The sequence below is a fragment of the Suncus etruscus genome, chromosome 5 (genome assembly GCF_024139225.1).
Source record: "Suncus etruscus isolate mSunEtr1 chromosome 5, mSunEtr1.pri.cur, whole genome shotgun sequence".
NCBI lineage: Eukaryota > Metazoa > Chordata > Mammalia > Eulipotyphla > Soricidae > Suncus > Suncus etruscus.
The window spans coordinates 1581472-1597304 of NC_064852.1; the positions used below are offsets into that span (position 1 = coordinate 1581472).

General features: G+C 40.4%; 1 protein-coding gene across 1 annotated transcript in view; it reads left to right on the forward strand.

Annotated features, from left to right (window-relative positions):
- Positions 1–332: 332 nt before the first annotated feature.
- RAB14 (RAB14, member RAS oncogene family) overlaps positions 333–15833 on the forward strand; it is a 31438-nt gene continuing 15937 nt past the window's right edge. Inside the window, exon 1 of the mRNA XM_049773077.1 lies at positions 333–387. Within this exon, the coding sequence (XP_049629034.1) occupies positions 336–387 (52 nt within the window). The 5' untranslated portion in view covers positions 333–335. The remainder of the gene's footprint in view (positions 388–15833) is intronic.

A 15833-nucleotide genomic window follows, 5' to 3' on the forward strand; every position in this document is an offset into this window, starting at 1 on the left:
TCAGAGGGAGAATGGGTATTTAGAATTAAGTTTTGAATTAAATTTCTAAAGATTCCTTTGTTTGGCATTTTTACTTTTCCTGATTGTAATTGTTTTGGCGTCCATGATTTTGTATTTTTTGGATAACACATGAGAATGTTAAAGTAATACTCAGCCACGTGAATTGGATTAATTTGGGAAATGCGGTTGTGCTCTTAATTTAACGTTTTGTCTATATTCATTATGTCTTATTTTATATCGTCAGAACAGAAATAATTATCTTGAGTTACTTGTGTTTGTATATTTTCCCTTTAAGTAACAACAACCTTTTCTCTTTTCTTTGTTTTAGTGCCACCATGGCAACTGCACCATACAACTACTCTTACATCTTTAAATATATTATTATTGGTAAGTTATTTACCTTATTCTTGTTCTCCAAATGAGGTCAATATGCATAGTATTTGTGTGTTAATAGTACACTGCTTCGGAAGAAATGATTTTTTCTCACTGCAAAATTAAAAATTCTTTTGATAAGATTTAGTTTTGCACTGACAATGTGTCTTTTTGCTTTGGAGCCCTGAATACGTCCGTGTGGTTATAATACTGGATAAAATGTTGGTTATTTATTACTATTATTATTATTATTTTAAAAAGTATTGAATTGGGTGTGATGCTGTGTTACAAAGTTGTTCTTGATTGAGTTTCAGTAGCACCCATTCCTTCCCCACTATCTTTTTCCTCCACCAGTATCTCCTGTTTCCCGCTGCCCCATAGCCTGTCCCTCTGGCAGACACTTTTCTTTTTCCTGTTACTGGTTTGTAATTCTCTTAGTGAAAAGGTGTCATGCATAACATTTGACTTTCTTTTGTCCAGAGAGATCCCTTCCCTGCTCATTGTCATAGTGGGGCTTCTTTGACCTGTATGCCCTGCCCCTTACTGTTTGTCAGGTTGCTAGCTCGCTGCCAAGGACCAGTCCTCCTGGCTTTTGTTTCTAGGCTTTGGGTGGGCATTACTCTTCCACTGTGGTTGTTTTTATCTGGAGACCAAGTGTGATCATTCTATGTACCTTTTCCTCATTTACCCTGCTTGATACTCTCCATGTCCATTCTTGTATCAGCAAATCTCATGACCCCCCCTGCTCCCTTTTGACACTGCAGTATTCCATTGTGTAGTTATGCCAAAACTGTTTATTCACTCTTGTTCTGGGTCACTTAGGTTGTCTCCAGATTTTGGCTATTGTGAATAGTGCTGCAGTGAACATAGAAGTGTACGTGCCTTTTCTGTGTTGTGTTTTGGGCTCCGAGCTGTATACCTTGAAGTGGTATTACTGGGTCATAATGGGAGTTCAGTTTCTAGTCTTTTTTGAGGAATGCTTTCCGAAAAGGCTGAACAGTCGCTATTTACACCAGTAGCGATTGAGAATAGAGTCCCTTTCCTCCCTCTAGCTGCACCATCACTGGTGGTTCTCTTTTTTTTTGGTGGATTTTGGGTCACATCCGGCAGTGCTCAGAGGTTACTCCTGGCTCCATGCTCAGAAATTGCTCCTGGCAGGCACGGGGGACCATATGGGACGCCGGGATTCGAACTGATGACCTTCTGCATGAAAGGCAAATGCCTTACCTCCATGTTATCTCTCCGGCCCCAATGGTGGTTCTTTTTAATGAGTGCTAGTCTTTGTGACGTGAGATGATATATCTTTGTTGTTTTGATTTGCATCTCCCTGATGTTAAGTGACACGGAGCATTTCTTTATGTGCCTTTTGGCCATTTGTATTTCTTTTTGACGAAGTTTCTATTCATCTCTTCGCCCACCCTTTTTTATGGGATTACGAGAGATTTATATTATCTTGAATATTAATCCTTTATCAGATGAGTTGTGGGCAAATAATTTCTGTAGGCCGTCTCTGAATTCTGGTCTTGTTTTCATTTGAGGTGAGAAGCTTCTTAATTTAATGTAGTCCCATTTGTTTATCTTTACTTCTGCTTTGGATGGTCAGCAGCATTTCATCTTTGAAGATGCCTGTTTTCCTTTATGTATGTTGTGGACTCGGGTCTAATATCCAGTTATTTAATCAAACATTTTTAATTTTTATTTATTTATATATTTATTTATTTATTTATTTTGGTTTTTGGGTCACACCCGGGGTTGCTCAGGGTGTCAGGTTGCTCCTGGCTGTCTTGCTCAGAAATAGCTCCTGGCAGGCACGGGGGACCCTATGGGACACCGGGATTCGAACCAACCACCTTTGGTCTTGGATCCGCTGCTTGCAAGGCAAACGCCACTGTGCTCTCTCTCCGGGCCCTTAATGTGATTTCTGTGCGTGTCATTAGGACGGAATTTATTGCATGTGGCCAACCAGTTTTTCCAGTACGACTTGTTGAAGAGGCTTTCTTTGCCCCACTTCATATTTTTTGCTCCTTTATTGAAGATTTACTGATATTACTCAAGTAGTTTGAAGTTGTGAAAAGAGGTGCCTCCCATCTTCTGTTTCCCAAGAATTGCATTGTTGTTGGGGGTTGTGTGTGATTGTTTCATATGAATTTCAGGATTGTTTGATCTCTTTGAAAAATGGCATGCATTTCCTTAGTGGGATTGCATTGAATCTGTATAAAATGCGTTGGGGGAGTATTGCCATTTTGCTGTTAATCCTCCCACTCCATGAGCAGGTGATGCATTTTCATTTCCTGCCTTCCTTGTTTATTTCTTGAAGCAGTATTTTGTAGTTTTCTCTACAAATGTCTTTCGCAAAGCTCTGGTTAAGCTGATTCCTAGGCATTTGATTTCTCTGGGGCATAATTGCAAATAGGATTTAAAAAAATGTCCCTCTCTTCTATTTCATTATTTGAGTTAGGAAAGCTTTTCTGTCCATGTTAGTTTTATAGTCTTCCACTTTACTGTAAAAAGCAGTTGTTTCTCGAACCTTTAGGGTTTTCTAAATATCGTGTCATTTATAAATATTAAGAGCTTAACTTGAGCCCTTTGTACCTGGATCCTTGATATCTTTTTTTTTTTCTTTGCTAAATTGCTATGGCTAGGACTCTAGGGCTATATTGAATAGAAGTGGTGAGAGTAGGGCGACTTTTGTCATGTTTGATCTTAGAGGGAAAAGCTTTTCCTTTTTCTCCATTGACTTTGTTTGCTGTGGGCTTGTGTCACTGGCCTTTGACTATGTTGAGAAAAATCTCTTTAGTTTCCATTTTGAGAATTTTTATTATTACTGGGTATTGGATCTTGTGAAATGCATTCTCTATATCAATTGATCTGATCATTTTGATTTACATATGTTAAACCGTCCTTGGGTAAATTCATCTATGGTTTAAATCCAACTCTCAGCTCATACTTTTTGGGGATGGTGGTCACACCTGGCGGTGCTCAGGGGTTACTCCTGACTACGTTCAGAAATTGCTCCTGGCAGGCTGGGGAACCATCTTCCTTCTGCATGCAAGGCAAATGCCCTACCTCCATGCTATCTCTCTGGCCCCTCAACTGATAATTTTTATGATGAGTTGTTGGATTCTATTTGCTGTTATTTTAAGAATCTTTGGGTCTATATTTGTCAAGGATATTTGCCTGTAATTTCCTTTTTTTGGGTACTGTTTCTGTCTTTGTTGTCAGGGTATGTTTGCTTCATAGAAACTGTTTTGGAGTGTTTCTGTTTGATTTCTTGAAAGAGCCTGAAAAGAATTGGCAGTAGGTCTGCAAAGATTTGAAAGAACTCACTAGAGAATTTATCTGGACCTGGGCTTTTGTTTCTGGGGAGATTTTTGATTTCCTCAATAGTGATAAGTCTGTTCATGTGTTCAGTTTTGGGAGGTCTGATAATTTGCCCATTTGCTCTAGGTTTTCTTATTTCATGACATACAGATTTTCATAGTAATTTCTGATGATTCTTTGGATTTCTATGGTATCGTAGTGATTCCTACTCTTTAGTTTCTGATTTAGTTCCTCAAAAAGCTGGAAATTGAGCTTCCATGTGGCCCAGCAATATCAGCCCTAGGGATATACCCTAGGAACACCAAAATATAATACAGAAATGCCTTCTGCATTCCTATGGTCATTTATTTTATTTATTTATTTATTTTTGTTTTTGTTTTTTTTGGGTCACACCTGGCAGTGCTTAGGGGTTACTCCTGGTCTACGCTCAGAAATCGCCCCTGGCAGGCTCGGGGCACCATATGGAATGCCAGGATTCCAACCACTGACCTTCTGCATGCAAGGCAAATGCTTTACCTCCATGCTATCTCTCCGGTCCCTTATGTTCATTTATTATTTACAATTTACAATCACTATTTACAATAGCCAAATCTGTAAGCAACCCAGGTGCCCAACAACAAATGAATGGATAAAGAAACTGCTACATCTGCACAAAGAAATGATATGCAGCCATTAGAAAAAATGAAGCCATGAAATTTGATTATACATGGATGGACATGAAGATTATGACTCTTAAGTGAAATGAGTCAGGGATTGATGGATAAACAATAATTTTATTCATCTGTGGGATGTGAGAAAAAAGACAGTGTGGTGATGATACCCAGAGACAACAGAGATCAGGATTAGGAGGACTAGTCCATGGTAGGAAGCTTGCCACAAAGAGTGGAAAGTGCAGTTAGAGTAGAAAAGGAGGTCTACTATGAAAGTGATAGTTGGAACTGATAGCTCTTGTCCTGCATTACTTATTACTCCAGCAGAAGTCTAGCACCACCCAGCTTGGCTGGTTATAAAAGGCCCCATCCCTAGTGAGATGTGAGAAAGCTGGTGGGAAGAAGCTGTGGCAGTTTGAAGAGACAGCTGGAGCTATAGTTTTTTTCAGTGATTTTGGCTGCATCTCTTGAACTGGTTTCCCTGTACTCTGAACACTTGCTTCCCCTTTACCTGGCTCCCCATCAGACCTTACCCTGATCCCAAACCCAGCTTTCTCTCCCTCTGTCTCTCTCAGCTCTCTTCCTCTCCAGCCTAGGGGTTTGTCATAGGCCCCTGGGATCCTCTATTAAAAAAGTATTTTAGAGTCTTGCCTGCAGAACTTCCGCAGACCCCAGCAGCGTGGGCCCAACTCAGGCCGCTTGGCTCTCTGGCATCTCTGGACAAGAACTGGATGCTCAAAGGGAATAAAGTGACAGGATTGTCACCCCTTCATTAACAAAATTGCAAACCACAGTGTCAAAAAGAGGGGGGGAATGTCTGCCTCAGAGGCAGGCAGGGTAGGGTAAATGGGAAGGAAGAGGGCAATAGGGAGTGGGTGGGTAAAGGGAAACTGGGGATATTGGTGGCGGGAAATTACACTGGTGAAGGTTGTTATACATTGTATGACTGTAAAAAAAACATGAACTACCCATTCAAACCAACCAGTGTTTGAATTAAAGAATTCAGTTAAATTCGGTCAATTAAACTTAAAAAAACAAAAGACAACACAAGGGTAAAAAGAAACACATTTGAATGTCTAAGCAAATATGCCAATTCGAAGTCAAAGACTGAAGGACAGTTTGTCAAGCAAACAAGTTCCTCAAAAAAAAAAAAGCTAGTGTGGTCATATCAGAAGATAAGGACTTCAGGCTAAAAGGTTATAAAAGACAGCAAAGGTCATTTTTTAATGATCAAGAAAGGGTATGTCCATCAGGAAGAAATCACACTGCTAAGCAAACTGTACCTAATGAGGGACCAGCAAAATACCTAAAACCAAATCACTAATCAACTTGAAAAAGACATACATATATAAATATAGAGAGAGCATTTTGCATCCCAAAAAAGATGAATATGGTACATTTTATTCTTCAGTGTCCACGGGACTTCCAAGATAGACCATATGTTAGGCTACAAGCAACACTTCCATAAATTCTAGAATCTGGTGGTTCTCAAACTATGGCCCGCGGGCCACATATTGTATTTGTATCTGTTTTGTTTCTTCATTGCAAAATAAGATCTATGCAGTGTGCATAAGAATTTGTTCATAAGTTTTGTTTTTACTATAGTCAGACCCTCCAGTGGTCTGAGGGACAGTGAACTGGCCCCCTGTTTACAAAGTTTGAGGACCCCTGCGTGATTATACACCTATTATACATATATCATACACATATATTATGCACTGAAAATAGAAGTAAATTACAAACAGAAGTGAAGAAATGAAGTTAAAATAACCTGGAAATGAAACAGCTCAGTAGTATTAAACAACCAGTGAGTAAACAATGAAATGAAAGAAGAAATTAAGATTCCTGGAAACAAATGAGAGTGAGGACATGGCCTACTAGACCTGCTGGACACAATAAAAGTAGTATTAAGAGAAGTTAAGGGGAAAATGTAGAGCTCTGCAAGCATTCATTGACTGCAATGCTTGAGAAATTGGAAAACAACCAATGAAGAGCCCAAAGCAGGCAGGAAGAAGGACATACTAATAAAATTTAAGAGGGGCCTGGAAAGATAGCATGTTTGCCTCGCATGCAGAAGGACAGTGGTTCGAATCCCAGCATCCCATATGGTCCCTTGAGTGCTGCCGGGTGACCCCAAAACCCAAAAAAAATTTTTTTAAGAGCAGAAATCAATAACTGGAATAATAAAAAGAAATCTAAAAGATTAATTAAACCGGGCCCGAAGGGATGGCACTAGCAATAAGGCATTTGGACTGAAGTTCGATACCCCGGCATCCCATATGGTCCCCCAAGCCAGGAACAATTTCTGAGTGCATAGCCAGGAATAACCCCTGGACATTACCAAAAAAAAACAAAAAAGAAACGAGCTAATTCTTTTTTTTTTTTTTTTTTTTTGGTTTTTGGGCCACACCCAGTAACGCTCAGGGGTTACTCCTGGCTATGCGCTCAGAAGTTGCTCCTGGCTTGGGGGACCATATGGGACACCAGGGGATCGAACCGCGGTCCGTCCAAGGCTAGCGCAGGCAAGGCAGGCACCTTACCTTTAGCGCCACCGCCCGGCCCCGAGCTAATTCTTTAATAAAAAAATAAACATGATCACTAGCAAGACTCAAACAGAATTCCAGCTATTTTGAGGACAATCCTGCCAATATTTGCATGGGAATAGATGTTCCATTCTTGTTGCTTTCTGCTACTATCTTGTGTATCTTAGATATCTAACCCATTATCAATCAGGATGGGTGAATAGTGTCTCCTAAATCATGGGTAGCTTTTGTATCTAGTGGTGGCTTTCTTTGAAGTGCAAAAGCTTCTCAGTTTAATGTCCCATTTGTGTATCTCTGCTTCTGCTTGTTTGGACAGTGGTGTTTCCTCCTTGAAGATGGCCTTAGTCTTACTGTCATGGAGTGTTTTACCTACATTTTTCTCTACATCAGGGGTCTCAAACTCGCGGCCCACGGGCTGTTTGCGACCCTCCATACAACATTTTGTGACCCGTGGCCGGCCTTTAAATATCACAGTATTCGAATCGCAGTAAAAATCGCATTAGTAAGAAAAAAAATCGCATTAAACATTCGCATACACCTAGCAGTTCCATTCAGGGCATGCAAATGTTTAATGCAATTTTTTCCTCACTAATGTGATTTTTTTTTTTTTTTTGGTTTTTGGGCCACACCCTGTGATGCTCAAGGGTTACTCCTGGCTATGCGCTCAGAAGTTGCTCCTGGCTTCTTGGGGAACCATATGGGACGCCGGGGGATCGAACCGCGGTCCGTCCTAGGCTAGCGCAGGCCCAGCGCCACCGCCCGGCCCCTACTAATGCGATTTTTTATTGCGAATTTTCGGTAAGCGAATAATCGTGAATACTTTGCACCTAGCTCAGATGTCATTTCCGCTGCTCCTGCCTGCTGTCCCTTGCATTATCGGAGGCCTAAGGGAGAGAAGTTTATTACAGAATTAGATTTTGTCATACCTTCATCATGACTTCATCAAAGCCTGCAGGGAAGAGAAAGATTGGTGACGAGCACAGACAATTTCAGGAAAAGTGGGAGACGCAGTATTTCTTTGTTGAGCACAGGGGCATCCCCACGTGTCTTATTTGCTCAGAGAAAGTTGCAGTGCACAAGGAATACAACTTGAAACGCCATTATTCAACTAAACATGCTGAGGAATGTGCAAAATATCAAGGAAATGAGAGAGCCAAGCGGGTTGCCAGTCTTAAAGCATGTCTAATGAGGCAACAAGATTTCTTCAAGAAAGCAACCAAAGAGAATGTTGCATCAGTCGAAGCTAGTACATGGTTAGTGAGATGATTGCTAAGGCAGAAAAACTGTTCACAGAAGGAGAGTTTGTTAAAAAATGCATGTTAGAGGCTGTGCAAGTATTATCTGTCCAGAAAAGAAAGGTCAGTTTAGCAAAATTAGCCTTTCTGCCAATACTGTGGCAGGGCGCATTTCTGACATGTCAAGTGACATCATCTACTGTGTGAGAAAGCCAAATGTTTGGATGCATACTCAGTTGCTCTTGACGAGGGCACAGATAGAACAGACACTGTGCAGCTCACAATTGATGTCCGTGGTGTTGATTGATTGCAATTTTGAATTGACAGAGGAGCTGCTCACAATAATTCCAATGCATGGCCAGACCACTGCTAATGAGATATTTTGGCATCTGTGTGGTGCCATTGATAATGCAGGTTTGCCATGGAAGAGGTTTGTTGGAATAATAACCGATGGAGCGCGCCATCGATGACAGGGAGGAAAAATGGACTGGTGGCACTTGTTCAAAAAAAACTTGAAGAGGAGGGTGTAGAGAAGGCCATTGGTTTTCACTGCATTATCCATCAGCAGGCCCTTTGCAGTAATGCCTGCCATGTGACAATGTGATGGCTGTTGTTGTGAAATGTATCAACCAAATCAGATCCAGGGGCTTAAAGCACAGGAGGTTCTGTGCTTTTTTAGAGAAAATGGAGTCAGAATATGGAGATGTGCTCTATTTCACCAAGGTACGTTGGCTCAGCAGGGGAAATGTCCTGAAAAGATGAAGTGAAAGCCTTCATGGAGAAGATTGGGAATGCTGTTTCTGAGTTGAGTGATCACAAATGGCTCATGGACTTAGCTTTTCTTGTTGACATCACACATAAACTGCATGTACTAAACAAGATGTTACAAGGCCCAGGGCAGCTTATCAGTGCTGCCTCTGACAACGTGAGAGCATTCTCCACAAAACTTGTGTGATGGAAATCCCAGCTCTCTCAGACAAACCTTTGCCATTTCCCAGCATGCAAGGAACTTGTGGATGCAGGCATACCGTTCAGTGGTGAGAAATATGTTGATGCTATTTTTAAGCTAGAGAAGGAATTTGATCACAGATTTGCAGACTTCAAAAAGCACAGAGCCACTTTCCAAATTTTTGTGGACCCCTTTTCCTTTGATGTGCAAGATGCCCCTCCTGTGTTTCAAAATGGAGCTCATTGACCTGCAGTGCAACTCTGATCTCAAAGCCAAGTTCAGGGAGATTAGTGGAAAAGCAGACATGCATGGGCAATTTTTGAGAGAAATGCCCCCCCTACCCCCCAGCTTCCCTGAGTTTTCCTGAACGTTCAAGCGCACCATGTGCCTTTTTGGGAGCACATATTTGTGTGAAAAGGTATTCTCCACATTGAACTTCAATGAGTTAAAGTACAGGTCTAGACTTAATGATGCTCATCTTCAAGCCATACTGAGGGTCTCAACTGCTTCCTCTCTAAAGCCAAATGTTCAGATTTGTGAGAAGAAGCGCTGTCAAGTCTCTGGCAGCAAGGAATAGGCAAAAGATGGCATGTTCAGAACTGTTCATGATCTTCACTCAATGTTCTCTATTCATGTTCAGAAGAAATAATTAAAACTGTTAATAATGACGTTTGAGGACTTTTTTTTGTGAAATCCCTCATGTGGTCCTGCCTCACCCCGGCTTTGCCTCCTGCGGCCCCCAGGTAAATTGAGTTTGAGACCCCTGCTCTACATATCTAATGGTTTCAGATCTGTTATCAAAGTCTTTAATACAGTTTGATTTGACCTTTGTGCATTGTGTTAGAGGTCTGAGATCACTTTTTTGCATGTAGTTGACTAGTTTCCCAACACCACTTTGCTTTCCTTGCTCTGTTTTGCGTTTTTAGCCCCTTTATCAAAGCTTAATTGATTATATGTCTGGGGACTTTTTCTGAATACTCAATTCTGTTCGATGACCTGAGGGTCTGTCTTTATTCCATTAGTATGCTGTTTTAATGACTATTGCTTTGTAGTACAAAAAAGTTGGGGAAAGTGATGCTTCCCATCTTATTTTTCCTAAGGATTGCTTTAACTGTTTGTGGGTGTTTATTTATTGTTCCAAATGAATTTCAGGAGTGTTAGACCTATTTCTTAAAAGAATGTCATGGATATCTTTAGAGGGATTTCATTAATTCTGTATAATGCTTTGGGGAGTATTGCCATTTTAATGATGTTAATTCTCTCAATCCATGAACAGGGTATGTGTTTCCATTTTTTGTGTTCTCTTTTATTTCTTGTAGTGTTTTATAGTTTTGACTCTACAAAGTATTTGGTTTTCTGAGGCACAGTTGTGAATGGCATTTTTTTTAAATGTCACTTTCTTTAACATTATTTATTATTCATATATAAAAAAAGCCATGTTTTTTCTTTTTCTTTTTGGTTTTTGGGCCTCACCCAGTGACGTACAGAGGTTAATCCTGGTTGGCTATGTGCTTAGAAATTGCTCCTTGGTTCGGGGGACCATATGGGATGCAGGGGGGTTGAGCCACAGTCTGTCCTGGTCAGCCACGTGTAAGGCAAATGCTCTACTGCTGCACCACCGCTTCTGCCCCAAAGCCATAGATTTTTGTGTGTTAGTTTTTGGTTTGGTTTTTTTTTTTTTTTTTTTTGGGCCACACCCACCGGTGCTCAGGGGTTACTTCTGGCTCTGCTCAGAAATCGCTACTGGCAGGCCCGGGCTCATTTGGGATGCTGGGGATTGAACCGGAGTCTGTCCCGGGTCATCTGTGTGCAAGGCGCTTAAGCGCCCTACCACTGTGTTATTACTTCAGCCCCATGTATATGAATTTTGTAGCTTTCCATTTTGCTGTATATATCTATTTTTTCTAGAAGCTTTTTGTAGAGTCTAGGATTTTCTTTTTTTTTTTTAATTATTATTTTTATTTTAATTATGACAACAAAGATGCAAAGAAAGAGGACAGGGTAAAGTTACAGTGGAAGCCCAATCACCCATAAACAAAATTCACGGTATTCCCATCGATGATATCCCAGCCTTGAACTTCCAGCCAAAGAACATTAAGAAAAATAAAACTAAACCCATGTACAATACAATTACTTTGTCCCTCAAATCCCCAGTTGTAGTACATACTATTTCTTAGCAGCACACAATATAATCTAAAGACATTAGACTTATGTAACTCCTTAAACATTGAGGGCAAAGTACATTTCTCTAGTTCCATGCACATGCTTACTAGTTTAAGTTAACCTCAAAAGTTTTAGTGGGTTATTTTTCTTAAGGATTAGCGTCAAGGGAACTTAGTAAAAAACGGTATTAAAGTGGCATTTGTTTGCATAGGCCCACCAAAACATAAGGGACTTGGAAAGACAAATTATGGTCTAAATACAAGGAGACCCTACCCCTGAAGTTTCCTGGCACAGGACTGACTCTAGGCTCCAGGCAAACTAGTTTGTCCAATTCAAGTCATCGTCTGTAGTAGCAATACACCTCCATTCCTCACATAGTCTCTGTTGTTGGTATCATGCTTCTGTATTATAGATCCTGGAGTCTGCATATCCCATATTGCAGTCAGGATGGTGCAGAGCATGCTCTCATTTCACCTCACACTTAAGGGGCACTAGAGAGAACCATGTCCTGTAGAGCAGGTCATTGATGTTGTCAAGTCTTCTCAGTGTAAACGGAAGTCTCTTTTTAGGGGGTCGATGTCAGACCCTTGGTAGTGTCTTTCCTGGTAGAGGACTGCTTCCAGCTGTTGCTATAAAAGACCTTGGATGTTTCGTAGATAGCTTGCCTGGTTCCGGCGTGAATGGAGGATGCCCATTCTTCTGAGGCCTGTGCCAGGTCATTATATCAATGTTCAGGGTGTAAGGTACATTGTACTGAGATTTATTAGATAAGAATTTATCTATATGTATGGTGTTTTCCCATTTTAATGTGTTTATGCAAACAAGGATCAATGCCATGAAGCGTTATTGGTGCATCTGGAGGCAATAGGAACAAGACCAGCAATTTCCATGACATAGTTCAATCATAGGCATCAAACTGAGGGACAGTTCCAACAACAATCCTTACTATACAGCTTACAAAGAAAAGACAAGATGAAAAGTGGATAGAAACATCATGGTAGAAAAATATATAGAAAGTTACATCAGTTAAAGAAAATACCCATAAAGTATTCAAGAGATATATGTGTTCAATATGTGTTCAATTTGTGTCCTTCTAAATAGTTCTGAGATTTGTTAGAACTACTGTATGTCTTAGGTCAGAGATTAAAACTATGTGTTACTAAAGTTAAGAAGGGTAAATCTGGGGTACTGATGGTTGGGAGGAGCAAATGCCCCCGCGCGGTTTGCAAAATGTAGACTGGTATGAAATTTCCAGTGACAGCCTGAGTATAGCTGAGCAGCTATCTGCCACCCACCAGATCAAACTCCACCCCCTAAGCCCCACCCTAGGCCAGTGTCCGGGCCTGGCCTGGGAGTGGGGAAAACCCAGGGTGCCCCGTCAACTCCTTCCAGGAACCCACCTGGAGATCCGGAGGAATGGGGGAGAGGGGAGTCGGGTGACCCAGGTCCGGGCCCCCCTGACCCTAGGCCGGACCAAAAGGCCGCTGGCACATGGGGAGGCCTGCCAGCTGCCCGTCCGTGCCGGCTAAAAATCCTGCTCCAGGAAGGGAGAGGGACCCTCCCAAGCCCGAAGTAGGATTTTCTTAGTATAGTATCATGTCATCTACAGACAGTGAGAGCTTGACTTCATCCTTTTCTATCTGGATGCCCTTGAAATCTTTTCCTAGTCTAAATGCTAAGGCCAGTACCTCCAGTATTATATTGAATAGGAATGGTGTGCCAGCTTTTAGAGAAAAGGCTTTTTAGTTTTTCTCTATTGAGTATATTTGCCAGGAGTTTGTGGTAAATGGCCTTGACTATATTGAGAAAAGTCCCTTCTATTCCCATCTAGTTGAGAGTTTTTAATGCTTTTTCTGTGTTTATTGATAAAATAAGATTTTTATTTTTCCTTTTGTTGATGTGGTATATTACATTGATTGCCTTGCATATGTTAAACCCTCCTTGCATCTCTGGAATGAATTCTACTTGGTCATGGTGTATGACCTTCTTGATGAGACTTTAGATCCTGATTGTGAGGTATTTGTTAAGGACCTTAGCATCTGTATTCATCAGGGATATCGGTCTGTATTCTTTTTGTGGCATCTCTTCTGTTTTTAGTATCGGGGTAATGTTAGTTTTGCAATAACTATTTGGCAGTGTTTCTGTTTCTTCAGTTTCCTGGAAGATCATGGCAGTAGGTCCTCTTGAAGGATTTGAAAGAATTCATTAGTCAATCCATGTGGGCCTGGGCCTTTATTTTTGGGAAGACTTTTTATTATCAATTTAATTTTTTTCAATAGTGATGAGATATTGAATCCTATTTGCTAGAATTTTGTTGAGGATCTTTGCATCTGTATTCATCAAGGATATTGGCCTGTAGTTCTCTTTTTGGTGGCATATCTCTGCTTTTGGTATGAAAGTGATGCTAGCTTCATAGAAACTATTTGGGAGTGTTTCTGCTACTTCAGTTTCCTGTGAGAGCCTGAGAAGGATTGGCAATAGGTCCTCTTTAAAGGTTTGAAAGAATTCACTAGTGAATCCATCTGGGTCTGATTACCATTTCAATTTCCTCAATATTGGTAAGTCTGTTAAGATATTACAGATCATCTTTGTTCAGCCTTGGAAAGTTATAGGGGTCCAAGGATTTATCCATTTCTTCTAGGTTCTCTTGTTTTGTGGCATAAAGTTTCTCAAAGCAGTCTCTGATTACCCTTAGAATTTCTATAGTATCTGGAGTAGCCTCCTTTTTTCATTTCTAATTTGGTTTATTAAATTTTCCTTAATTAGTAAGTTTTGATCTTGTTTATTTTTCCAAAGAACCAACTCTTGCTTTCATTAATATTTTGGATTGTTCTTTGGGTTTCTAGCTCATTGATTTCTGCTTTGAGCTTTATTTCCTTCTGCCATCTAAGTTATTTATGTAGGCTTTATTTTCCTTCTTTTTTTTTTTTGGTTTTTGGGTCACACCCAGTGACGCTCAGGGGTTACTCCTGGCTATGTGCTCAGAAGTTGCTCCTGGCTTGGGGGACCATATGGGACACCGGGGGATCGAACCGCGGTCCGTCCAAGGTTAGCGCAGGCAAGGCAGGCACCTTACCTCTAGCGCCACCGCCCGGCCCCTTATTTTCCTTCTTGATGAATGCTTGCAAAACTGTAAAATTTCCTTTTAATACTACTTTTACTCTGTCCTACAAATTCTGATAACTCGTATCTTTATTCTCATGTATCTAGGAATCTTTTGATTTCCTCCAATCTGCTGTTTTTTTTTCAGTAGTGAGCTGCTTAATTTCCAGGTACTAGAGTTTTTTCTCGTCTGTAATTCACTTTCAGTGCATCATGATCTGAGAAGGTAGCTGATAAATTTCTTTCCTCTTGATTTTATGGAGGAATATTTTATGGCCCAGCATGACTTCTGTCTTAGACAATGTCCCATGTGCATTGGAGAAGAATGTGTATCCAGGTTTTGGAAATGGAGAACCCTATTTGTATCTACTAAGCCACTCTATTCATTTCTTTCTTCAGAAGAAATGTCACACTTATCAAGGGGTGACAGGGAGGTGTTGAAGTCTCCTCCTGTTATTGTGTTGCTATTGATGTCTTTAAATATATCAACAGTTGTTTTAAATATTTTGCTGGCCCCTCATTGGTTGCATATATTTAGGAGTATGATTTCTTCCTGGTGTACATATATCCCTTGATTATTAAGAAATGTCCATCTCTGTTTCTAATCTTTTTAAACCTAAAGTCCATGTTGTCTGCTACTAGGATAAGCCACTCCAGCCTTTATCAGGGAGCTGTTTACTTGAATAATTGTCCTCAGGCCCTTGACTTTGAGTCCATGTTTGCTGACTATGCAGATGTGCTTCTTGCAAATAGTGATATGTTGGATTCAGCTTTTAATCCATTTTGCCACTCTTTGTATTGTATCTTATCTGATGCATTTAGCCCATTAAGGTTGAGACAATTGTATTCTTTTGTGGGAATTTGGTGTGTTTTCGGGTCTGCCTTTCCTTAAAGTAATAGACCCTTCAGTTCTTCTCTAAAGATTGGTTTTGAGTTTCTGAGCTGGCAGGCTGCAGAATGTTGGATTACACTTTCTAATCCATTTTGCACTCTGTCTTAATTGATGTGGTGTGATTGTGAGGTTTGTCTTGCCTTGAAGTAGCCCTTCAGTTCTATTAATATTGATTTGAGTCTGTGGAATTTCTGAGCTGCTGTTTATTTTGAATTTGTGTGTTCTTTCAGATCTGAATCAGTCTGACGGGGTAAAGTATTCTTGGTGAGGAATTTATTTTATTGAGTTTTGTTTCACTATGTTTCCCCCTGCCCCCCATTGGTTTCTTTTTTGTTTCATAGATCTTGATGTCAGTCTCAAGGACACTCCTTTGTATGGTAATTTCCTTCGTTCACAGTGTTTTCATTATTAAAATTAATTACTTTGCAGCTGGCATCAGTAATATAATCAACCCAATTCTGTCACTGTGCTTGCTTAAAGTGTTTAAAAGAGGAGCCTCGATAAATGGGAATTGTCTTATAGTAGACTCTGTAATCTGCCAGTGTATGTAATAAGTATATGTTAAATCAGATGATTTTAAGATGTCAGAAATACTTTTCAGTATAA